The sequence below is a fragment of the Eretmochelys imbricata genome, chromosome 5, assembly GCF_965152235.1.
Source record: "Eretmochelys imbricata isolate rEreImb1 chromosome 5, rEreImb1.hap1, whole genome shotgun sequence".
Taxonomy (NCBI): domain Eukaryota; kingdom Metazoa; phylum Chordata; order Testudines; family Cheloniidae; genus Eretmochelys; species Eretmochelys imbricata.
This window is the reverse complement of record NC_135576.1, coordinates 61,277,620-61,304,153: the sequence shown is the minus strand read 5'-3', so window position 1 is coordinate 61,304,153 and position 26,534 is coordinate 61,277,620. Positions and strand designations below refer to the sequence as shown.

Below are 26,534 nucleotides of genomic sequence, written 5' to 3'. Positions count from 1 at the left end.
ACCAATTTATTTCAGTATAAGCTTTCGTGAGCTACAGTTGTAGCTCACGAAAGCTTATGCTCAAATAAATTGGTTAGTCTCTCAGGTGCCACAAGTACTCCTTTTCTTTGTGCGAATACAGACTAACACGGCTGTTATTCTGAAACCTGTCATTATAAAGTTTGCGGACGATACCAAGCTGGGAGGGACTGCAAGTGATTTTAGAGGATAGCATTATAATTCAAAATGATTTGGAGAAATGATCAGAAGTAAACAGGAGGAAATTCAATTAGGACAAATGCAAAGTACTCCATTTAGGAAGGAACAATCAGTTGCAAACGTACAAAATGGGAAATAACTGCCTAGAAAGGAGTATTGCGGAAAGGGATCTACAGGTCATAGTGGACCACAAGCTAAATGTGAGTCAACAGCGTAACACTGTTGCAAAAAAAGCTAACATTATTCTGGGATGTATTAACAGGAGTGTTGTAAGCAAGACATGAGAAGTAATTCTTCTGCTCTACTCCGCACTGATTAGGCCTCAACTGGAGTATTGTGTCCAGTTCTGGGCACCACATTTCAGGAAAGATGTGGACAAATTGGAGAAAGTCCAGAGAAGAGCAACAAAAATGATTAAAGGTCTAGAAAACATGACCTATGAGGGAAGACTGAACAAGTTGGATTTGTTTAGTCTGGAAAAAAGAATACTGAGAGGGGACATGATAACAGTTTTAAAGTACATAAAAGGTTGTTACAAGGAGGAGGGAGAAAAATTGTTCTTCTTAACCTCTGAGGATAGAGCAAGAAGCAATGGGCTTAAATTGCAGTAAGGGAGGTTTAGGTTGGACATTAGGAAAAACTTCCTAACTATCAGGGTGTCTAAGCACTGGAATAAATTGCCTAGGGAGGTTGTGGAATCTCCATCACTGGAGATTTTTAAGAGCAGGGTAGACAAACACCTGTCAGGGATGGTCTAGAGAATACTTAGTCCTGCCATGAGTGCAGGGGACTGGACTAGATGACCTCACCTCTCAAGGTCCCTTCCAGTCCTATGAGTCTATGATTATTCTGCAATCTATCTTCAACTGGTGTAAACTGGCATGGCTCTGTTAATTTCAAGGAGCTATGCTGAGTTACAGCTACTGAAGAGCTGGCCCTTTATTAGCATCCTCCTCAAATCTGATTAATCATGCAGCAGTGACAGATGCCTGGTATCTGCCAGGATCATGCTGTGATGCATTCATAATAAACCATTTAATATCATTGTATATGATCACATACTTCCTGCACATTTAAGAAATGGAAACTTCACATTTGCAAAGATTATTTTTTCTTATCAACGCCCTAACTGCAACAGTTTCCTAGGACAAATGGAAGTTAATTTTTTTTAATAAAGTACCAAGAAAACTAACAGCCCATATTTTTTGTCAGATAGCTGTCAGTTAATAGACATATGTAGGCTTGGAAGGATTAGATTTTTAATTGGTAAATGTTGGTAAATGTCAATTTCACCATACATACACAAACCACTGAAAAAATACTTCCGTTGATGCTAATCAACATTTACAACTAGACAAAGTAAAAGAAAAAAGCTGCTTGAGTACTCAGAGTTAGATTTAAGGATATTTACTTTGTATATTTTGACATTGTGATGTTGACAATTTCTGTTTTAACAATTATAAAGCTTTGACTTTTTGAATCGTCTTTAAATATTGGGGGGGGGAGGGTGCAATACATTTCCCACAACTGTGAAAATTTAAATAGATAAATATTGAAAAAAAGTTTAAAAATAAACATTCATATCCATAAAAATTATATAAAAAAGTCAAATTCTGCCAAACCTAGATATATGTTTAGGGCAAACTCTTGCTCTGTGGTTCAAAACAGAAGCAACTGCATGTTGTATGGATCAAATCTATATTTTTAAAATATCCATATGTCTATTGAGCTTAACAGTCATACATCCCATACTGAGAGGGCAGCTCTGTTTCTCTTTGCAAGCCTTCTCTTTACCAGGAAACCAAAGCAACAGGACTGCGCTAATTAACTCAACATGCAACAGTAACCTTCCTTATATTTATTCCACACTATTTATAGATTATTTAATTGGCTAGTTAGACTTTTTAAATGTCTACATAGATGCAATTAGAATGAGATACACATTTTTCTCTAACAAAAAACCATAGAAGTTGTTTTAGTTTTCAATTAGAGAGAAAAGTATTAAATTTTAAAATTCCACTTACGTATACACTAGAAAAGTCTGACTCAACATGTATTTATTTTCATTTATTCTCAACCTCCACCCACTTGTGTTCAAGCAACAGTAAGGGCTTGATCCTGTGATGTGCTGATCCCCCTCAACTACCACTAAATAGAAATCTGAGAAGGCTCAATAACTTGCAAAAGGCTTTCAGCGTAGCAGGTTCAGGGCATAAACCACAAAGATAAACATTGACTAAAATCACTGAGCTTGATTCACTACTATGTTACTCAAGTTTGACAGTGCAGAACCACTGATTGTATAATATTTTGTATTAATACTGAATCTACCTCAAGCTCCTGAAAATTCAGCTCCGGGTGACTAAACAATCATGTTAGTCATGTTATATATATGATAATATATACAATAATAATAATAATCTCCTCTGTATATCAATTTTGCATGCTTTCTTTTTCTTAAATAAATTTAAATATGTTGGCTTCTTCTTTCTTAACTGTTCTAGACAAACCTGAGCATTTTAGGGTTTATTTAGCTGAACAGAACAGGCAGCGATGAAATTTCATAAAGGACTGTAGAGCAAGGCAGAAAGTAACAAAAGCAACAAATTAATGTTTTTTGTTCCATGATTTTTTTCACCATAGAAAATTAAAGTTTCTCAATTATCCAAACTTTAGTTAGCTATCTAGTCAAACTGTCATTAAGCTTTTCTAGATTGTGTCCATACTACAGTAACCAAATCTGGAAATTAAAATCCTACTCTTCAAAACAGAATTTGAAAGGATTATACTAAAATAGTTCTACTGGCAGCAGGTTAACACAAATTCATTTCTTTCCCCTAGAGAAGGAGGAATTCCAAACGGCGAGATTGAGGCATAGGCACTATAGGACTATGTCTACAGCGCCTTGAGCCGTGTTATTACATCAGACTCTCAGTTTTCATAAAGAAGTTACTAATCCTAATGGCTACCAAAAAAAGCTTGAATATGTGACCTTACTGTAACCAATGTAGTGACATCTGCCCGAATCGGAGGACACCCTGAAACAGTATCTCAGAGCTCTGAATTTCCCTACGTATCAAGATCCATTGCCTAGGGGCTGTTTCATCAACATCACAACAACACAAGACTGTATGGCAGAAGGAGAAAAATTCAGTGTGCCTGCTCACGCAACCACTGAGGCAGATAAACTTTGGCTGCTGAGGTAAGTATTCAGGTACCCTGGCCATACTGTTCCCAGGGGAAGAGGACTCCAGCTAATGCTCCTCTGGTGTTAAGGGGGCTCCAAACCACTACTTCTCTCTCTGGGGCGGGAGGGTGACCCCCCCCTCCCGCTGCTGTGTGTGTGTGTGTGTGGGGGGGGGGTGCATGGGGGCCATAATTGCCTTAATCTGGCCCTGCAATAGTGTAAAGGATCATCTGTAATAGTGATGAGGATAACGTATTTTACTCATTTTACACCCTTCTGCACTCAAGCCTTTGCAATGAGACCCCAATCTTCCTGAAACTTTTGGCTCTGGGAGCAAGAACAGGGATTCAATGTTAAATCTGGACACCAGATCTATCGGTCTGACCAAGTTTTCTTCACCATAGCCACTTCTGTGCTCTGATAATCTTTGGGGAAGCTAGAAAACAGTTCAACCTCTATCATGAATTAGTATAAATTAGAGCGCCATGGTACTACTCTGTCTTGCAACATTCTCTAAGGAGCCCATTATGCTGGTTGGAGATCACCTGGACTTCAAAGCACTCTCTCCCCCAGGGATAGGAACCAAGAGGTTGGATTTAGAATGGATAACGCCATTTGAATGACAGGTGGGGATACCTCTACCCAAGAGTGGCACAAAGGGGACAGATGAGGGGCAGAATCTGGTCCTGGCCCTCCTTATGTAGCCATGCAGAAAATTTTCATCTTTCAAAAGTAATTTACACTTGCCTTAAATAATTTTATTCTAGACACGTCTGCAAAAGAATGAATCATCCACATAATCATTTATTCCTTGCATTACATTGCACAAACTCTGAACCATTGCTTTCTCAAAGGAAGATTCAGTGAAGGTGCATTTGAGGTATTTGTATACAGTTAAGATCAGCTATGCCTTTTAAAAAGTATGAATAACCGCAGTACTCAACAAGTTAGTGATGCACATTTTTAACCTACAAAAATACAAACATACTGTGACAAAGCTCCAACCTTGTCTCAGTGGGTACCGCGCTTCCTGGCGGATTACGCTAGCCTCAGAGGCTCACTGTGACCCTCCACGTAGCCCTTCTCTCTCTAGAGGCAAGGGTCACAGTCTACTAAGCCATTTTCATCGTAAGCCAGCAAGGGAGGTGAGGAGAAGTTATCCTCCCTCGCACAGTCTCTGTTGTCTCCCAGTCTCAGTGATTAGTTGGGAAGGGGAGTGGGGAGCCTGGGCCCACCCTCTACTCCGGTAGCAGTAGATAGCTGACTTTTTGGAAACAGGATGAGTATGATTCCCTGGGCCACTTCCCCACAGCAGCCCTCACTTCCTTAATATCTACATCACCCTTACCTCAGGGCCTCCTTCCTTGTGCCAGATAGGGTTTGTATTAGGGTTTGTTTCTCCAGCGGCGTGGCTTCCTACTACAGCTCGTGACACACATGCTCCCACTTAACTAACTGGGAGGCTTTTAACTAGTTTCAAACAGCCCCTGATTGGCTTCAGGTGTCCCAATCAACCTAGCTGTCTTCCCTGCTTTCTGGAAGGATCTTAATTGGCCCCAGGTGTCTTAATTGACCTGGAGCAACTGCCATTTGCATACCCTTGTAACAGGGATTTGTTTAGCCTGGGGCTAATATATCTGTCTCCCACTACTTTCCTATAGCCATCTGGCCTTGCCCCGTCACAATACGTAAATAGTTTTCTTCCTTTACAATTAGTTTTACAACTCTTAACATGGCACAGTGAGGAATTAAATCATGCACCAAAAATGAAAAAGGTTTTTTTTTTAAATCCTTTTACAAGTACATATTGTTACATATACTGTACATGTATCTATTTCTTACTGAAAAAGAAAGACAAATGCATCAGAAGTTCTGTAATGATAAAACCTGAAGATACAGTAGGGGACATATATTGATAGTTCAGATGACAAGTTATGTAAAGAGTCACAAAGAGAGAGACATGCATTTATAAGATAAGTTTAAGTACAATGTATTACGGACTTAATTCACTAAAGAAAGTTCTCATTGGCAACACAAGATTTTGCTGTAGAGTCTTCATTCAGGATCACCCTTTCTTTCCAGTACAGAACCTGAACTTTGAAAAATCTGTGTTCCTTCATCTGTAAAATGGGTTACCTACTTCAGATGAGGATTAGCTAGCTAATGTCTACAAAGCACTTTGAAGATGAAAACTGCTGTGTAAATGCTAAGTATTAATAATTTCCAAAGTCTCCTTTCAACATCTGATTTCTCATTTCAGATAAGGAAGGGACTGAAGGATAGAGAAATTCTGAGATATTAGTTTAGTAGAAAAGAAAGAGAAATATCAGTGCTAGCAACATTAAACATTTCAATAGTGGACATAATCAGAAACCAGGAAAATTGTGTACCATATTAAAAGCTGCAAAACAGGCAGTTTTTATATGTACTTGGGGAAGCCACAGTGACACTGTTTTATCTACTCCATCTATTTATGTCGTATTTTGACTATCACTGTGAAAGATGTTTGGCTCCTTAAAGTTTTTGCTGTTTTTCCATGGCTTGCTTTCATTAAAAACTTTTCTTTACAGACAAACTTTGCAGCAACAATAGATACTCTCACTGAACATTTGTATTGTATTTGGAAACATATTACCATATTTAAAATTTTCTGAGGACATGGGGAGATTTAAAACATCTCAATGCTAGCAAAAACTTTTCTGGTCTGCTTCCCCCCGCCCAAATATTTCAGATATTTAGGTTCAAGCAGGCATTGAGGCAAGACCTAGCACAGACTTTAGACAGCCTATAGAGAAACAGCTTCTGGGCACTCTACCAAGGAAGCAATACAATCTGCCTGAAGTGACCCTCAATCCTAATATCTCTCAAGCTCTTTCATGCTGGGAAAAAAATGATTTCAGTGATCATATTCTAGAGAAGTTGATGAACAGACAACCTCCTTTAAGACTGATGCAGCTGTCTTTATATAATTTGGCTAAAATTTCCCTTCCCTCTAGCACATCCCATTCACAGATGGAGCATGCAACAGTTAGGCTAGTCAGCCTTCAACACAACAGGATTACAAACATTAGCATGGCTGCTGTGTGACTACAAACAAAAAATATGAAAGGACATGTGGACCAACTAAGCACACCAACACAAATGCCATCTTTCATCTCATGTAGAGGACCCAATCTGGGGGAATCCCATGCTACAAACTGGGCGTGGAAGAAGATAATGTGGATGGAACGCTGCACACTATCTATATCCCAATTAATATCAGAGGACTGATCACACCATTTAATTTCTCTCCAACTAGAATATAATGTAACAAGTACTGCAATATGGCAACATATTCAAATTTGTCACTTGTTCACCTCACAGTTCGGCCCAGAGGAACTTGTATTGTCTGAAGTGCCAGAACTTGCCAAATTTTGTAGAGAATAATACTATTTCTCCAGACTGGCAGCTACACTAGATGAGTTCCTAATTACTCATCAGAGAGTTAATATAGATGAAGTGATGCAAAAATGGAACAAAGAATTGGCAATAAGTATCTTAATCCCACAGTGAAATAGAACAACATGAGAGATTAAAGAAGCAACCGTGGACCTCCAATTAAGTCTCCTTCAACAAAAAATCATGTTTAGGTTCATGGTTGCCCCAAGCACTTCACAAAGTTAAAGCTACCCTCAGTGATCAATGTTGAGGTGTGTGGGGGGAGTGGGGAGCGGGGTTGTTACGGAGCCAGCATGCATATGTTTTGATCATGTCCTATTGTTTCCAGCTTCTGGGATGATATTAAAACCAGAATTAATAAGATGCTAGAATTGTCACTTGACCTTAAAAGCAGACATCTGCATACTATACTGGGTCAGATACCCAGCAAATGGAGGCTATCACCATACCAAAGGGAATGGCTACATAGACTTGTACTGGCTGTGAGAGGTCAAATTTTGTTACACTGGAAAAATAAATCTGTCCCTTCCCCCTCATTTTTCCCCCCAGCAGGTTTAATGGACTGGCAGACCTGTCTGCAAAGAAAGGCATCTGTAATGGTGTGGCACCCACTTCATACAAGAACTCCTTTCTGGTCAGGTGTGTTTGCAGTCTTTAAACAGTCCCAGCCCTGGTATTGAGCCATAGCCCCAGAACTTCCTCCCCGGAGGCAATGGTTTTGCCCTCAGCTCCTTGGATGGGCCTCTTAGCAGTTCAGATCCCTCTCTGTGGTTTATTGCTGTCCAATTGTAGGCCACTTCCTTAGTGGCCTATGGGGGGGGGGGGGGGACCTGGACCCACCCACTACTCCGGGTCACTACCCAGGGACCCAAAGAATAGCATCCATTTGCCACCATGTCCCTTTAATAAAACAGCTTTCAGTTCCCTGGGCCATTTCCCCATAGCCCCAGCTTCACCAAAGCTTCACCCTTACCTCAAGGATCTTTTATGTTCAGGCCCAGCAGCCAGCGAGGAGCTCTTCCTCTTGCCCCTGGTCTTTGCCAGTACTGAGCAGTCCATGGTGCTGCAGTTCCCTTTGGCTAACTAGGAGCACCCCCCTGCACTCCTCTGGCTCCAGCAAGAAACTGACTGTCTCTGGCTCTGCAGCTCTTTTTATATGGTTCTCCTGGGCCCTAACTGGCTGCTCCCTGCAGCCTGTCTGATTGGCTGCTTCCCCTGCAGCTACTCTGCATTGCTTGGAGGACTCCTCTCCTGCTCTCTTCCCGGGACATGTGTTGAAGACCCTGAGGCCTCCAGCACAGCACCTCTGGACCTAGTCCACACCATCACAGCATCACATACAATAGATAGCAAGCCCTAGAAAAAGCTGAGTCTATTTGGGTCAATTTCCTAGAACTGATCAACAAAAAATCCCTGCAGGATGCCTGAAAGAAAGACAGGAGATCAATCTATAGCCTTCCTCTTTATTCCCTCTCCTCTCCATCTCTTTCCCCCTGCCTTTTTCCCTTTCATTTTTATTTATTATTTATTGATTTGGCTATATGGCATAAAAATCCATGTGCTGGAAACATATAGTAATTTTTGTACTTGTTATTTATGTTGACACCTAAAATACCTTTGGTTTGTTAAAAGAAAAAAAATGTAATTAAATCAGAAAAAAGAAAATGAAAGGACTTTAAAATCTTTTTAGCCTTTTGTGTGATTCAGTTAAATGAATCATCCTTCTTGTAGACAATTCAGACAGAATTTAATGGAGATGGATTATGCCTTTATCATCTTAAAGCACTGGTCCCTTGTTTACCAAGTAAAGCTATGAAAACTGTAATTAGTGCTCTGTACTAAATAATGTATTTTATTTTAATTTACCATAACAAAATGAAATTGACCTACACAAAGAACTGAAATAAAGTTGAGTTTGCCAATTAAAATGAATAAATACATTGCACAAAATTCAGCAGAACATGTTTAGGATTTATGGATGAATTCTGGTGAGAAGCACAATGAAATCAAATTATTTTGGGCTAGCTACACTGCAATCTTCTTATGAAGCTGTTTTAAAAAAAATATTATTAAAAATTTAGTTTTATCCAGATTGTATCCAAATGGACAAATCAGAGATGTATAAATTGAGATTTCTTAAATATAATTATTTGCACCTATGACAGGCATATTTAATCACATTTATGGATGCCATACCAGAGAGGAACATATCCATTGCCTACCTCACTGAGTGATGTCCCGAAGTATAATCTAGTTTCCCATATTTCTGAGTGTGGTAGCCATGCTTTTGCATCAGGTCCATCCATGTTGTATAATTTGGATCTAAACCTTTGAAGTTATTCCAAGATTCTGTTAAATGAGTGAAGAGGCCACTCCACATAGCTGAAAAAAGCAAGTCAGAAACAAATGCTTATCAATGCATTTATAGAACAATAATTAAGGCTGTCAAGTGATTAAAAAAATTAATAGTGATTAATCACACAATTAATTGTGCTATAAAACAATAATAGACTAACATTTAAATATTTTTTGATGTTTTCTACATTTTCAAATACATTGATTACAATTACAACACAGAGCAGTGCTCACTTTATATTTATTACAAATATTTGCACTGTACAAACGAAACAAAGGAAAAAGTATTTTTCAATTCACCTCATACAAGTACTGCAGTGCAATCTCTTTATCATGAAAGTTGAACTTACAAATTTAGAATTATGTACAAAAAAACTGCACTCAAAAACAAAACAGTGTAAAATTTTAGAGCCTACAAGTTCACTCAGTCCTATTTCTTGTTCAGCCAATCGCTCAGACAAAAAAGTTTGTTTACTTTTACGGGAGACAATGCTACCCGCTTCTGATTTACGTCACCTGAAAGTGAAAACAGGCATTCGCATGGCACTTTTTTTGTAGCCGACATTGCAAGGTATTTACGTGCCAGATATGCAAAACATTTGTATGTCCCTTCATTCTGATGACACTTGTTAAGAAAATAATGTGTTAATAAAATTTGTGATTGAACTCCTTGGGGGAGAATTGTATTTTCCTGCTCTGTTTTACCCGCATTCTGCCATATATTTCATGTTATAGCAGTCTTGGACAATGACCTAGCACATGTTGTTTGTTTTAAGAACACTTTCACTGCATATTTGACAAAATGCAAAGAAGGTACCAATGTGAGATTTCTAAAGATTGCCACAGCACTTGACCCAAGGTTTAAGAATCTGAAGTGCCTTCCAAAAACTGAGCGGGACGAGGTGTACAGCATGCTTTCAGAAGGTAGATGGACAGCTGGCTAGATCATAGGGCTCAATGGCTAGTGACCAATGGCTTCATGTCTAGTTGGCAGCTGGTATCAAGTGGAGTGTCCCAAGGGTCGGTCCTGGGGCCGGTTTTGTTCAATATCTTCATTAATGATCTGGAGGATGGTGTGGATTGCACCCTCAGCAAGTTTGCAGATGACACTAAACTGGGAGTAGTAGTAGATACGCTGGAGGGTAGGGATAGGATATAGAGGGCCCTAGACAAATTGGAGGATTGGGCCAAAAGAAATCTGATGAGGTTCAACAAGAACAAGTGCAGAGTCCTGCACTTAGGACGGAAGAATCCCAGGCACTGCTACAGACTAGGGACTGAGTGGCTAGGCAGCAGTTCTGCAGAAAAGGACCTAGGGGTTACAGTGGACGAGAAGCTGGATATGAGTCAACAGTGTGCCCTTGTTGCCAAGAAGGCTAACGGCATTTTGAGCTGTATAAGTAGGAGCATTGCCAGCAGATCAAGGGATGTGATCATTCCCCTCTATTCGGCATTGGTGAGGCCTCATCTGGAGTATTGTGTCCAGTTTTGGGCCCCACACTACAAGAAGGATGTGGAAAAATTGGAAAGAGTCCAGTGGAGGGCAACAAAAATGATTAGGTGGAGACTTTTGAGGAGAAGCTGAGGGAACTGGGATTAGTTAGCCTGCAGAAGAGAAGAATGAGGGGGGATTAGATATCTGCTTTCAACTACCTGAAAAGGGGTTCCAAACAGGATGGATCTAGACTGTTCTCAGTGGTACCACATGATAAAACAAGGAGTAATGGTCTCAAGTTGCAGTGGGGAGGTTTAGGTTGGATATTAGGAAAAACTTTTTCTCTAGGAGAGTGGTGAAGCACTGGAATGGATTCCCTAGGGAGGTGGTGGAATCTCCTTCCTTAGAGATTTTTAAGGTCAGGCTTGACAAAGCCCTGGCTGGGATGATTTAGTTGGGGATTGGTTGCCCTTTGAGGAGGGAGTTGGACTAGATGATCTCCTGAGGTCCCTTCCAACCCCGATATTCTATGATTCTAAGTCTTAAAAGAGCAACACTCCAATGTGGAAACTACAGAACCCAAACCATAAAAAAAGAAAATCAACCTTCTGTTGGTGGTATCTGACTCAGATGATGAAAATGAACATACGTCAGTCCACACTGCTTTGGATCGACATCAAGCAGAACCCATCATCAGCATAGACACGTTCTCTGGAATGGTGGTTAAAGCATGAAGAGGCATATGAACCTTTAGTGCATCTGGCACGTAAATATCTTGTGATCCTGTCTACACAAGAAGTGGGCAGCATTATCTCATGCACATGTAAACAAACTTGTTTGTCTGAGTGATTGGCTGAACAAGAGGTAGCATGGAGTGGACTTGTAGGCTCTAAAGTTTTACATTGTTTTATTTTTGAGTGCAGTTATTTTTTATACATAATTCTACATTTGTAAGTTCAACTTTCATGACAAAAAGATTGCACTATAGTACTTGTATGAGGTGAATTGAAAAATCTCTTTTGTTTATCATTTTTACAGTGCAAATATTTGTAATAAAGATAATAATATAAAGTGTGCACTGTACACTTCAGATTCTGTTTTGTCATTAAAATCAATATATTTGAAAACGTAGAAAAACATCCAAAAATATTTAATAAATTTCAATTGGTATTCTATTGTTCAACAGTGTGATTAAAACTGCGATTAATCAAAATTAATTTTTTCAGTTAATCGTGTAAGTTAACTGCGATTAATTGACAGCCCTATAATAGTATTAATACTTTGTACTTTTATAACATGTTCCATGGCATCCTCTATCCAAAGATCTCAACACACATTAATTAAGATATGCAGTCCCTCTGGGTCATGTAGAAATGTTGTTATCCTCATTGCACAGATAAGGAAACTGAAGTCCAGAGGGGTAAAATTATTTGTTTAAATTCACACAGTAGGTCAATAATAGAGAAGAGAGTAGAATCCAGGTCTCCTGACTCTTAGCTACATGATCTAATAATTATTTTTTAATTTGCATTGTGCCACTGCCTAGGAGCCCCAGTCATGGGCCAAGGTCCCACTATTCTAAGCATGGCACAATCATGAAACTTAGTTTCTTCTCCTAGAAAAGAAACATTTTTGTTGATTGTAAAAATAATATGCCTTACTTAGAAAGGCCCCAAAACAGCAAAGGACTTAAACGTGTTAAATTTTAAGTGTGAGTTGGTCCCTTGACTTCAGTGGTTTTTTCATAAGTTTAACGTTAAGCATGTTGACCATCAGGATACGGCTAACCCCTACTGTGGGTCCCCAGACATCACCCCTCACAGATTTGGTATCGTGGTGCTTTAGCTCTCTGGCTATGGCATGCTCAAGCCCTACTTTTTCTGTCAGAACCCAAAACAGAAAAGAAAACAGATCTCAGAATGAGGATCATCCATGGGATCTTCAGGAGGACCCTTGCTCTCCTGCTCTGAACAGCTAGTCCCTTTCTGTTAGTTTTCCTGGACCTAGCTGTTCCATCCACCAAAGGGTTCATCCAGGTAGAAAGTTGCCCTAAACTCTCAGCTTGAACCAGGCTTCCCTGGTCAGCCCTGAATTGGATTAGTTCTTCTCCTTTTAGCTCTCCTTTCCATGCCTGATATTGGCTGCATTGGGTGCAGGTGTAACGGCAGCATCAACTGAGTCCACAGGCTCTCTTAACCCTCTCATCATTGCTAGTGAAGAGCCAGTCAGTTTTCCTTTGCTGCCAGTATGGGGCCTCTGTGCCCCATCAAATATACATATAAGTGCTTTTCTGAATCAGGGGCATAATCTACAATGTGTTAGGTTTCAGTGTGAATACTTCGGGGAGATGAATGAATCAGTTCCTCTCAGAGCTACTGTTTCAGTCCCTCTGTGGACTCACACAGACATCACTAGATTGGTTACACTTAGTTCATACGTGAAAGGTTTCCTCCACAACAATAAAGGCTAGAAACTTATTAAAATGAAAACTTGGATTCTGAAGCACAACTATTATCAAATGGTGTATAATATGGCAAATTTTGTAGTCATAGAATTTCACAATACACAGGGCTCTGATTATAACTGGTTGAAACAACAGAAAAAGTTTAAAAAACACTATCATATTTAGGTAATAACTACTGAAAATACAAGATATTTGAGAATAACTGGTTAGACGAGCTGATGTCTCAAGGCAAAGTTAAAGGCCATCCATCAGTTTCAGTCAGTTGTTAGCATTTCATATGTGTTCTAGGCAGTAGGAAAGGTAGAAAGTATCTCTGTGCTGGGAAGTCCCAGCCCTGCCCTGAATGCAGCCACAGATCAACATTGCAGAGGACAAACAAGTCCATTGGAATCCTTAAAGGTTTTCAGAAGTACTGAACCTGAGTGAAAAGTTTGCAATGGCTTGGGGATTGAGAAGTTGGAAGAGAAGAATGCGGTTGGGAGGAAGAAGAATGGGAGGCAGACAATGGGGGGGGAGGGAAGAGAAATGGATAAAACCTCAGAAAGTTTGGATAATTTCAAATAAGCGTTTAAAAATGGGGGCTTATTCAGCTCATACCTTCTGAGGTTTGTCCATCACTAATGAACATTTAAACCGGCTCTCCCCTGGTACTTACTATTTCCCTTAATAAGATTTTTAATATGGTCTTACCTGCACGAGAAGGACAACATATTGGAGAATTGGTGTAGGCATTGAGAAACACAGTGCCGTATCTTTTCATGAGATTTATAAAAGGTAGGATCACGGTCTGATTTCCTGGATAAAATGTCAACCTTCCATCCTGCAATCAAACAGAAGGTACTTAAAAACATTAAAATTGATAATGGTAACATTTTCTTTAATAATCAGAAATAAAATATTATGAAAATGACCCAAAGCTATAGTACGTGGCAAATTTACCATTCTAGGAATTACTGAAACAAACTTCATCCACGTTTTGGTTGTCCAAGAGTTGTACTTAGTTTTGATCTTGTAAACTGTGCAAAGAATAAAATCCTCGTGCAAACTACATAGGATAATAATACTCAGCACTTATAAAGAGTCATTAAATCTGGCACCTTCCAAAAATGAATTATCCTGGAAAACTCTGAAACACGATTCACCGATTACCACCCTGGTGTCTAATCTTCATGTTTGGCAAGATGACTAAGAAGCCATCTTCTACAACATCTGAGCCATCTCTACCAATAACCTAGCACCCTTCATCTCAAAACATGTTTCAGATTATAAAATGGCATAGAAACACTGCTGGTCACACTGGTAAATGATCTCTTTGAGCCATGAATAGTGGGCAAACATCTCTGCTGTTTGATCTGTCAGCATCATTTGACACTGGCCATGAGGTGCTGCTGACTTGCTTAAGACACCTGGTACGGGTGGTTGGAGTCAATGGAGCTGTCTTCAATCCTTCTTCGCAGACGTATCTCAGCGTGTCATGGTGGGCAGAACCTTTAGGAGAACTGCATGGTTCAATCCTATTCCCACCTTATTTCAACATATATACTAAGCTCCTAGGGGAGAAGTGAGATACCCTGAAGTTCAATACTTGAGCATGCAGACAATACCCAAGTCTACAGCTTTTTCAGATCAAACATAGAAAGCACCATCTTTCAGTTGCCTGGTGCCTGAATGAGACAAGCACCAAGATGAAGAACAGTTGGCTAAAACTAAACCGGGGTTAAAAATAAGTTTTGTTCTTCTTTCAGTGCTTGCTTATATCGATTCCAATTAGGTGTACGCGCACGCCGCATGCATGGCTGTCGGAAAGTTTTTCCCCTAGCAGCATCTGTCAGGTCGGCTGGGGAGACCCCTGGAGTGGCGCCTCCATGGTGCTCAATATATGCCCCTGCTGACCCCTCAGTACCTTCTTACTGCCCATGACGGTCATTGAAACTGTGGCATCTTGCTCTACAAGTTCTCCAAGTTTCCCTAGCTTTTGCAGATAGTTGTTGTTTGCTTTTGTTGGTAGTTCTTTGTTTTTGTTATAGTTAGTGGTAGCAGGGTTGGGGAGTTTACTGGGGGGGTTTACTGGGTTGGGGTTTTTTCTTTGGGGCTGTCATGTCCTAGTCCCCGGGATTCAAGCCTTGCAGGTCCTGCTCCAAGCCCATGCCAACAGGCGACCCCCCCATGACTCTTGTCTAAAGTGTCTGGGGGAGGCTCACTAAGCTGAGAAGTGGAAGATCTGCAAGGGATTTCATCCTTGGACTAAGAAGGAGCGTGACTTTCACCTGAAGCAGCTCTTTATGGAGGAGACCCTTAGACTCCAGCCTCCTTCGACACGGCAAGACCTGGCACCAAGTTCTTCGGTGCGCTGTGCCCCAGCAGTGGTAGTGGAAGCGGCACTGCGGATGGACTCTGGCTGAGACCCGCGGCACCGCCGCTCCCTCGCACCAAAGCCGGCAACATCGACCTGGCACTGCTCCCGCTCTCCGGCACTGGAAGCCGGAGGTGGGTGGCTCTCCTTCAGAGAGACCCACCCCCCTGGAACCGGCCACTGTGGTGCGTCGCGGAGGGGAGCACCCAGGAGTGAAGGTCATAGACATGACACTGTCAATTTCGGCCCCGCTGGGGGAACCATTGAGTCTGGAGCCATTGGACTCCCCGACCCTCAGTGTTGTGGAAGTCCAGCTCCCTTTCACTCTGGAGACCTTTGTGGCTGCAAGGGATCTCATCGCCATGACAGCACCAGAGTCTCCTCTGCTCCACGCCAAGCCTCTGATGCCTCAGAGGATGGCACCGTCTCGAGGCAAGCCGGCGTTGATCTGACCGACAGCACTGTCGGCCGAGCCTCGGCACCGCTCCCAGTCCTGGAACCGCTCGTAGTGCTGGCGCTGCTCCCCATCGTGGAGCTGTTCTGGATTGCATTGGCGTTCCCAATCGCTGGTCGATGTTGCGGAGCAGGTCCCGGACCCGGCACCGATCCCGGTGCCGTTCACCGTCTTGGTGCAGCTCCAGGCCACAGTATTGCTCCAGGTCCTGTACCGCTCCAGGTCCCGGGACCACTCCCCTTCTCCTCGATGCCGCTTACCAGCGCAGATCCGCTCGGCCCCACCCTGGCCCTTGAGATCCGGATCTCGTTCCTCAGGTTTGGAGACGGGGTCACAGTTTTCGGAATGGGACTACTGCTGGTTGGACCGTGGCCGCCCTGATGTGGGGGCAGGACCATGGCAGGGGCCCACCCAGTGGCAGTTCTGGACCCTGGTGGGCATACCACCAGGCCCAAGGTACGCAGTTTGGATCTTCCTGGTTGGCCACCTCTGAACCACAGGTGCCAGAAGTCTCAACCAGTCAGCCCACTCCTGGGGGTGTGGAGGAGACGTTGTGCCCCCTCCCCATCTTGGGACCCCCTCTGACTCTGGTTCCCGAGCCTGGACCTGTGGTCGGCGACGCAGGGCATCGAGGCCCCCGTGGAACAGAGGGGTCAGGACGACCCTCTCCTCCCCTTGGCCTCTTAGTCCTCCTCCCCGACGAGGCTGTGGCGGGCACCTCAAGCTCTGGGCCACACCCCATAGACATCTGTGCCCATCAGGACCTCCTGCGCAAGGTGGCATGCAACATGAATCTGCAAGCCGAGGAGGTAGTGGAATCAAGGGACCGGTAGTGGACATTTTGGCCCCGGAAGGTCCATCGAGGGTGGCCCTGCCCCTCATCAGGTGGCCCTGCCCCTCATCCAAAACCATCTGGCAGATCCCGGCCTCCATTCCCCCTATGGCAGAGGGGGTTGAATGTAATTACTTTATACCCTCGAAGGGGTACAACTATCTGTTCATGCACCTGCAGCCCTGCTCGCTGGCGGTTGCGGCTGTGAATGAGGAGAAGCACGGACAGCAGGCCGCAGCGCCCAAGTTGAAGGACACCAAGCGGCTGGACTTGTTTGGCCGCAAGGTGTACTCCACGGGTGGGCTCTAGCTCAGGATTGCCAATCAATACGCACTCCTGAGCTGCTACAACTTTAACTCTTGGAACTCCATGTTGAAGTTCAAGGAGCTTATGCCTCCTGAATCCAGGGAGGAGACTGGGGCCCTTGTTGACGAGAGCAAGACGGTGGCATGGACCTCTTTACAGGCCTCACTGGACGCTGCAGACTCGACCGAGTGTACCTTGTCCTCAGGGATTGCCATGAGGTGCACTTCCTGGCTGCAAGCCTCTGGCCTGTCTCCTGAGGTTCAGCAGACGCTGCAGGACCTGCCCTTTGACGAGGAGGGCCTGTTCGCGGAGTGGACTGACTCTAGGCTGCATAGCCTTAGGGACTCGAGGGCAACCATGAAGTCCCTGGGTATGCACACCCCAGCAACCCAGCAGCCGCAACACTTCAAGCACTTCAAGCTCCAGCAGCCGCAACAGCGCTCCTACCCTCTTCGGACGAGGTAGGACTTTTACAGGAGGCGGGGGTGGAATGGCACGAGGAAGCCCTCCAACACCTGGTCTGGGCAAGGTCGGGGCCTGACCAAACCATCGTTGGGTTCCAAGCAGGCCTTTCGAAGGGACGCCTGAGGACAGCATACCAGACTTACCCCCAGATCCTTCCCCACCCTTATTGAATCGTTTATCCCACTTTCACCATGCATGGTCCCAAATAACCTCAGACTGCTGGGTCCTTTGAATGGTGGAAGCGGGATATTCTCTCCAATTCTGCTCCTACCTGTCCTCCCACCCCCCTTCCCCGTCCCTCTTCAGGGACCCCTCTCACGAGCAACTCCTTATCAGGAGGTTCAGGTGCTCCTTGCCTTGTGGGCGGCAGAGGAGGTTCTGTGGGAACTAAGGGGCAAAGGGTTCTACTCCCAATAGTTCCTAATCCCCAAGGCCAAAGCGGGCCTCTGGCCCATTCTGGACCTGCATGGGCTCAACAAATTAATGGTAAAGTTGACGTTTCGCATGGTCTCCCTGGGCACCATTGTCCCTTCTCTGGATCCTGGAGACTGGTATGCTGCCCTCGACCACTTTTGGCCGGTTGTTAAATTTAGAAGCCCTTTTAGAACCGGTTGTCTTTTAGAACCCATGACGGACAACCGGTTCTAAAAGGACTTCTAAACTTAACAACCGGTTCCAGCAAACCGGTGCGAATCGGCTCCAGCTCACACTGTGTGTGGCCATACCCCAAAACCGATTCCCCACATCTGCCCATCCACTGTATGGGAAGGGGAGTAGTAGCCCCACTTGCAGCTCTCTCACTTCTACTGCAACTTGCAATGGTGCCCACAACAGTATCCTGCAATGTTTAAATGGCCCATTTTATCAATTTCTTTAAACAACTTTTATCAATAATATTTGTTTATTTATATCTTAAAACCAAACCTCCCTCCTTTCCCAAAAGAAAACTTCAAATGACTTAAATCCCACTAACTGTGCACATAGCTAGTGTAGGTATCCACCTGTTCCTTTCACTGTTGTGCTTATATTCTCTACTCTCAGGGTGTTTTGATGCAGCTTGTCCTAAATTATATTGTAAGCTCTTCGGTGAAAGGGCTGTCTTTCACTATATGGTCCTGCCCTGCAAACACTTACACACATGTAACTTCAAGCATGAGAGTAGTCCTATTGAATTCATGGGAGCGAAGTTATTCATGTATTTATGTTTGTACAGCACTAATCACAATAAGGCCCCGATCCTTATTTGGGCAATGCTGTAGCATACCAAAAAATAGTAAGTTAGTGCACAGTGGTTCTTAATGGATAGTTTTCTAGAATTCAGAACTACTATGTGAAAATAATTACTCAGTGAAATACTATCTCATAAACAGAGAAATAACATGGTAAATTGAACTTCCACTCTTTTTTCCTATTCAAGCATAACCTTAGTAATTTACATCTATGGATGTGTGTCATATGACAATGGTAAGGAATCAAGGCAAAGTTCTTTTTTCTAACATTGCACAAGGAACTTTTTTAGAAAAGGGAACCATTATCATCATCCTTAAAGCTCTCACTCTGCTTCACTGTGGAATTTCAACCTAAAATGTCCTTCAGACTCTGCCTGGCTTCCTACACCAGATATCAATAAACAGTACACATAACTTCTCACAGTGCACAAAGATTTAGTTTTTAGATAGGATTTGATCCTGGCTTCATTTGAATAGTTAGTCACAAGCATTTGCAAGACCAGGGCCCTAGACTCTCTGACATTTCACCTTTAAAAGAATAAGCTGTGTAAAATGGATAGAGACAATTCTCTAGCATCTGAGTCAGTGATGGCCGAAGAAAAAGCATGTACAGTATAGAGATGTAAGAGTTACAGTGACATAACTGTGAGAATGTAAGATCTGTAGATACTCAGTTTTGAAAGAATCTTTAATTTGTTAAAAATAATTGCTTAACATTATGATTATATTTATATTTCACATTGTATTTTACAACTTGCTATACTTAGATAGGAGGGCAAACATACACAAAAACAGAATCATAACTTCTTTTTCTGCCTTTGGCCTTACAATAGAGATCCACAAAAACATTTTACTCAGCCGAAAGTATATTGTGTTTTTCATGCTACACTGTTTCTGTGCCTTCAAAGATATGTGGTCAAATTCTGATTTCAGTTATACTGGTATAACTTCATTGGAGATGGTTTCACTGTCTTATATAGTCCCCTCGGGGAAAAAGAAATCTGGGACTAAACAAGCAACAAGCACAATAATTTTTATATTATTATTATTATTATTATTATTATTTCTATAACCATAACACTTATGAGCCCTAGTCATGGAGCAGGACCCTACTGAGTTAGATAATGTACAAATACAGAACAAAAAGGCAGTCCCTGCTTCAAAGACAAGACAAAATAAATGGATACAGACAAAACAGAGTACAATGAAACAATGTTGGTCAGCATGATAGGTCATAATCTCAGGACACCAGCATTGTTGTCAAGTTTCTCGTAGGCATCACAGAAAAAAGTTTAAGGGAGGGTTTTGAAGGAGAAAAACTTATTTGTTTTGCGGACATTTAAAGGGATCGCCTCCTAAGCAAGAGGGAGCAGCATGGGAGAGAGCACGGAGAGGGGACTTGTTTAAAAATGTAATAAGGCTTGCATCATGGGCCAATCAGAAGTGGGAGTTGACATCTAGATAGCAAATGAGAGATATAATGGGGATAGGTTTCAGAGTAACAGCCGTGTTAGTCTGTATTCGCAAAAAGAAAAGGAGTACTTGTGGCACCTTAGAGACTAACCAATTTATTTGAGCATGAGCTTTCGTGAGCTACAGCTCACTTCATCGGATGCATACCGTGGAAACTGCAGCAGACTTTATATACACACAGAGAATATGAAACAATACCTCCTCCCACCCCACTGTCCTGCTGGTAATAGCTTATCTAAAGTGATCATCAAGTTGGGCCATTTCCAGCACAAATCCAGGTTTTCTCACCCTCCACCCCCCCACACAAATTCACTCTCCTGCTAGTGATAGCCCATCCAAAGTGACAACTCTCTACACAATGTGCATGATAATCAAGTTGGGCCATTTCCTGCACAAATCCAGGTTCTCTCACCCCCTCACCCCCCTCCCAAAAACCACACACACAAACTCACTATCCTGCTGGTAATAGCTCATCCAAAGTGACCACTCTCCCTACAATGTGCATGATAATCAAGGTGGGCCATTTCCAGCACAAATCCAGGTTTTCCTCACCCCCCCACCCCCATACACACACAAACTCACTCTCCTGCTGGTAATAGCTCATCCAAACTGACCACTCTCCAAGTTTAAATCCAAGTTAAACCAGAACATCTGGGGGGGAGCGGGGTAGGAAAAAACAAGGGGAAATAGGCTACCTTGCATAATGACTTAGCCACTCCCAGTCTCTATTTAAGCCTAAATTAATAGTATCCAATTTGCAAATGAATTCCAATTCAGCAGTTTCTCGATGGAGTCTGGATTTGAAGTTTTTTTGTTGTAAGATAGCGACCTTCATGTCTGTGATTGCGTGACCAGAGAGATTGAAGTGTTCTCCGACTGGTTTATGAATGTTATAATTCTTGACATCTGATTTGTGTCCATTTATTCTTTCACGTAGAGACTGTCCAGTTTGACCAATGTAAATGGCAGAGGGGCATTGCTGGCACATGATGGCATATATCACATTGGTGGATGTGCAGGTGAACGAGCCTCTGATAGTGTGGCTGATGTTATTAGGCCCTGTGATGGTGTCCCCTGAACAGATATGTGGGCACAGTTGGCAACGGGCTTTGTTGCAAGGATAAGTTCCTGGGTTAGTGGCTCTGTTGTGTGGTATGTGGTTGTTGGTGAGTATTTGCTTCAGGTTGCGGGGCTGTCTGTAGGCAAGGACTGGCCTGTCTCCCAAGATTTGTGAGAGTGTTGGGTCATCCTTTAGGATAGGTTGTAGATCCTTAATAATGCGTTGGAGGGGTTTTAGTTGGGGGCTGAAGGTGACGGCTAGTGGCGTTCTGTTATTTTCTTTGTTAGGCCTGTCCTATAGGAGGTAACTTCTGGGAACTCTTCTGGCTCTATCAATCTGTTTCTTCACTTCCGCAGGTGGGTATTGTAGTTGTAAGAAAGCTTGACAGAGATCTTGTAGGTGTTTGTCTCTGTCTGAGGGGTTGGAGCAAATGCGGTTGTATCGCAGAGCTTGGCTGTAGACGATGGATCGTGTGGTGTGGTCAGGGTGAAAGCTGGAGGCATGCAGGTAGGAATAGCGGTCAGTAGGTTTCCGGTATAGGGTGGTGTTTATGTGACCATTGTTTATGAGCACTGTAGTGTCCAGGAAGTGGATCTCTTGTGTGGACTGGACCAGGCTGAGGTTGATGGTGGGATGGAAATTGTTGAAATTATGGTGGAATTCCTCAAGGGCTTCTTTTCCATGGGTCCAGATGATGAAGATGTCATCAATATAGCGCAAGTAGAGTAGGGGCTTTAGGGGACGAGAGCTGAGGAAGCGTTGTTCTAAATCAGCCATAAAAATGTTGGCATACTGTGGGGCCATGCGGGTACCCATAGCAGTGCCGCTGATCTGAAGGTATACATTGTCTCCAAATGTAAAATAGTTATGGGTAAGGACAAAGTCACAAAGTTCAGCCACCAGGTTAGCCGTGACATTATCGGGGATAGTGTTCTTGACGGCTTGTAGTCCATCTTTGTGTGGAATGTTGGTGTAGAGGGCTTCTACATCCATAGTGAACCTGGATTTGTGCAGGAAATGGCCCAACTTGATTATCATGCACATTGTGTAGAGAGTTGTCACTTTGGATGGGCTATCACCAGCAGGAGAGTGAATTTGTGTGGGGGGGTGGAGGGTGAGAAAACCTGGATTTGTGCTGGAAATGGCCCAACTTGATGATCACTTTAGATAAGCTATTACCAGCAGGACAGTGGGGTGGGAGGAGGTATTGTTTCATATTCTCTGTGTGTATATAAAGTCTGCTGCAGTTTCCACGGTATGCATCCGATGAAGTGAGCTGTAGCTCACGAAAGCTCATGCTCAAATAAATTGGTTAGTCTCTAAGGTGCCACAAGTACTCCTTTTCATAATGGGGATAGACCATGAAGGGCCTTGAAAGTGAAAACAAGTGTTTTATGCTTGGTGCGATAATGTGGGAGTCAGTGAAGGGATGCAAAGAAAGGGATGATATAGAATCAGAGAGTTTATGTCTAGAAGAGACTACCAGACCATCTAATGTGACCTCCTGTATATCACAGGCCACCAAGACCACCCTCCAAACACATACTAAACCCAACAACTGAAATTAGATCAAAGTATTACAGCCCACAGGAGATGAGACTACTATGTATCACAGGGAGTGAATAGGAGGGACCAAGGTGCACCAGTGTCTGAGGCCCCCATGATGACAGGGACATGATTAAGTGGAAAATACCCAGATAATCCCGGCAAAGTGACAAGAAAGGAAAATGATTTTTGCAGCAGAGTTCTAAATGAATATGAACAGGGTAAGGTTTACACACTCCTCAAAAAACAAATTCTTGCCTAGTCCTTTGATTAACATTAAATAAACAGCCTGAGGAAAATTACAAAATAAAATTAAATAAATAAAATTCGAAGTGAGAAAATAAAAATGTGAATTTAGATTATGCAAACTTTCTTATACAAAATAATCAAGTTATGACTGCAATGCAGTTTTAATGAAATGCAAAGATTTGTTTGCTCCCCAAAAGAGCTGCCATCTACCATAAATAAGAAAGGATATTTATTTATGAAGTAAATAAAGATTAAATGAAATAAAGTTTTAAAGATGATAAATAATTAATTCAAGGGTCTGATTGTACCCATTCTATCTACCTGTATTGTTACATCACATTCACCCAGAGGTGAAAGCAAGCTGGTATGGTCCAGTATGGCGTACCGGTAAAAGCCAATACACAGCCGACCGTACCAGCAGGAGGCAGCTTCCCAGGGGCCTGGCAATTTAAAAGGGCCCTGGGCTCCCAGCAGTGATTTAAAGGGCCCAGAATCATCCTTGGGCCCTTTAAATCATGGCTGGAACTCGGGTTGCGGTGATGGCAGCAGCTGGGAGGCTCAGACCCTTTAAATCGCTGCCGGGTTGCACTGAAGGGCTGGCTGGGGGAGCCCGGCCCCGGCCCCAACCCCAACCCTTTTGCCCACGGCTCCGCCCCTTCCAGTTGAGCTACCCTCCCTACCTTGCTCAGGACCCCAGCTGCCCTGCGTACCGGTAAGTCCCTTAAGTTACTTTCACCCCTGCATTCATCACTGTAGCATCAGTTTCCGGAGGGTGCTTGACCCCCGCTCCATCCTAGGACCCCCCCTCCACCAAGCCCCCACTCCGCCTCTGTCCTGCCTCCTCTCCCACAACTCTTCCTGCCCCTGCTCCTCCCCCCCAGCACCTCCTGAACAGCTGATCATAGTGGGGGGAGCTGATCGGTGGGGCTGCCGTAGGTGCTCCAGCCCCAGAGCACCCATGCAGTTGGTGCCTATGTCTGTGGCCATTGTGGACACAGGGGGCATTTACAAAAAATGTTCATCAGCTTTATCACCACTTTAGCTGAACTGGCGGACATATAGTGTAGATAAGCTTCTGGTATTTTTACCACGTTAGTTAAAGCTGATGAAAGCACAGTGATAAAAACAGGCTTGGGCCCAGTACCATGATTCCCTCCAGTTCAGCTGAACCTGTGTTTAAATTGGTTGGAATAATTCTATTAATTTCCCCATGGTGGACGATACCTGAATTTCTTATAATTTCTAAAGGCTATATAGCCCAAGTATCTCTGATTGCTCCCTACAGTTTCCTATTGGTAGGAGCGTTCTTCTCTTTTCAACATAGGTCAAATACATTGTTTTTACATTTCTGTTTTGCAGTGTTCACTGCTACTGTTACATCATGACCAGGGTTACCATAACTGATAACAGAAATCAGTTACACATAATTTGATTATTTTTAACTGATTAAAATAACAGGTTTCTTTTTAGAAGTGTGATCTTGAGAAAAAATCTGACTCTTTCTTTAAGCTCAAAAATACAAAGTCTTTCAGTTAATTGCAACCCTGTCTTTATGGTCCCAAGCAGAAGTGATGATGCAGCTGGACAGCTCTTGGGGTATTAACATATCCTCTTTTTTACTGGGATTGTGGTCCTTGCTTGGACAAGGTGGTTTCACAAGCCCTGACTGTGACCCATTAACAGCTCCCAAATAAATTTCAGAATGTGAAATGCCATTTCAGCATGAGACGAAGACGATTTGACACCAAGGCACACACTGCCTTGGGTCACATTGCACAAGCGTCTCTGAAGTGCAGCAGGCACCCCAAACTCATCAGACTCTACAGAAGCTGGCAACACCAGGTTAATATTTGGTGCTACCTGTTTTATACCTGCTCAGGCTCTTTCCCTGTGAGCAGAGGCCTGGAGAAGCAGGAGGCTCTGGTGGGATACTTACAAAGGCATCGCACATCACCATCACCACGTTGCGCGCTCTCTGGCTGCTGCCCGCGCCCAGGTGTCCCCAAGCCGTCGGACGCGCCTTCGCACCTTCCCAGCGGGTGGAAGCCAGCAGCAGCAGCACCAGAGCCGCCAGCACCATCGTCCGGGCCCCTTCTCCGCACCGCCCCCTCATCCTCTCCCCTAGCCCAGGGCCAGGTCCCCGGGCACACGGCCCCTCACACAGCCGCAGGGCGAGCAGCACTCCCCGGCAGCCAGGCTGCAGCCACTGAGCAAGGGCTGGGCCTAGAGCCAGCCCTGCCCACCCCAGCGCTTTGACAGGGCCCGGCGACAGGCCGGCCCCTGCCCGAGGCCTGAGAGCAAGACCCCGTGACTCTGCCCGCAGCAAACCAAACTACAGCGCCCATCAGGCCCCGCCGCAGCGGGCCACGACGAACTACACCTCCCATCATGCCTCGGAGGTTAGGCAGTGAGGGAGGTCGGGGGGATGAACTACGACTCCCATCATGCCACAGGAGCGGGAGGACGGTAAGATGGCCGCGTCAAGAGCCCTCCCGCGGAAAGGGTAGTAACCGAGTCAGTGCGCCTGCGCGGCCGAGCCGGGTGGCCGGGGCACGGGGAGTTGGTGGCTGGTAATTGAGGCAGAAGGTGGAGGCAGGTGAAGCGCTCAGGGGGAGCGGGCGTAGGGGGCGGGGCCGCTGGCGGCTCCTGAGGGACTTTGCTGGCCCCCCGCGGGCGGCGCGGCGGCTCTGCGCGAGGCTTGCGTGGGCCCAGCGCTCCCCAGCTAAGCCGGGGCGGTCAGGGTCCGTGGGTGGAAGGGGACCCTGTGCTTGGGGAGGGTGCCGCGGGGTCGGTGCGCGTTGCTGAATGGGAGGCCTGGGGCCCCGTGGGCGGCAGCTGCTGGTGAAGTGGCGTAACAGGGCAGTCCCGCTGGCTGCCGTGGCAGCGGAGAAGAGAGGTCTCTGCTCTGGGCAGGGAAGGCGAAATAGCCCGGAGAGCGGCGGCGCGGGGGGGGGCTAGCGCTAGATCCACAAAGGGACGGGGGGAGCGTACACTGCAACCCCCCCCCCCCCCCCCCGCTGCAGCCTGCCCAGAGCTACAGCCGTGATGGGCTGACGCCACAGCGCTGAAAATAGCAGTGCAGATGTTCCGGCTCACCCAAGCAGGGATGTCTACACACTACTGTTTTTACCGTTGTAGCTCGGGCCCTGCAAGCCTGAATCTGTGCAGTGGGTTCTGAGACTTGCTGCTACGGGAGTTGTGTCTCCCCCCCGCCCCCCCCGTGAAGACATACCCACGCTTATAGTCAGTGTTGCAACACCTGGTATTTAGGCACTCTGCTGCCAAGTGGGATCCTTAGCCCTGAGTTAGGTGCCCAGGCTCCCTATACCATGCATGAGGTGAGTTAGACTCCAAAGAAAGGGATTTACAAATACCAGTATGCTGAGCAGGGAGCTGTCCAATCTGGCAGTAGGAAATGCCAAGGAGAAGCGTGGGGGCTAACCCTCATCTCTCAAAGTGAGTTAGGTGCCTGACTCAAGGCTAGAGATAGA

General features: G+C 44.3%; 2 protein-coding genes across 6 annotated transcripts in view; one reads left to right on the top strand and one right to left on the bottom strand.

The window, feature by feature from the left end:
* The window catches only part of ARSK (arylsulfatase family member K), a 57,107-nt gene extending 31,751 nt beyond the window's left edge, over nt 1-25,356 (bottom strand). The window contains exons 1-3 of the mRNA XM_077817204.1: nt 24,980-25,356; nt 13,768-13,897; nt 9,046-9,205 (exon numbers count right to left, since the gene is read on the bottom strand). Coding sequence (XP_077673330.1) covers nt 9,046-9,205; nt 13,768-13,897; nt 24,980-25,156 — 467 coding nt within the window. The 5' untranslated portion in view covers nt 25,157-25,356. The remainder of the gene's footprint in view (nt 1-9,045; nt 9,206-13,767; nt 13,898-24,979) is intronic.
* Nucleotides 25,357-25,503: 147 nt separating this feature from the next.
* The window catches only part of SKIC3 (SKI3 subunit of superkiller complex), a 79,764-nt gene continuing 78,733 nt past the window's right edge, over nt 25,504-26,534 (top strand). For 3 of the 5 annotated variants that reach the window (XM_077817202.1, XM_077817203.1, XM_077817198.1), the window contains exon 1: nt 25,509-25,639. The gene's annotated coding sequence lies outside the window, so the exon portion shown is untranslated. Of the gene's footprint in view, nt 25,640-26,534 lie in introns of all 5 variants that reach the window. The other 2 variants (XM_077817201.1, XM_077817199.1) reach the window with 2 other exon arrangements.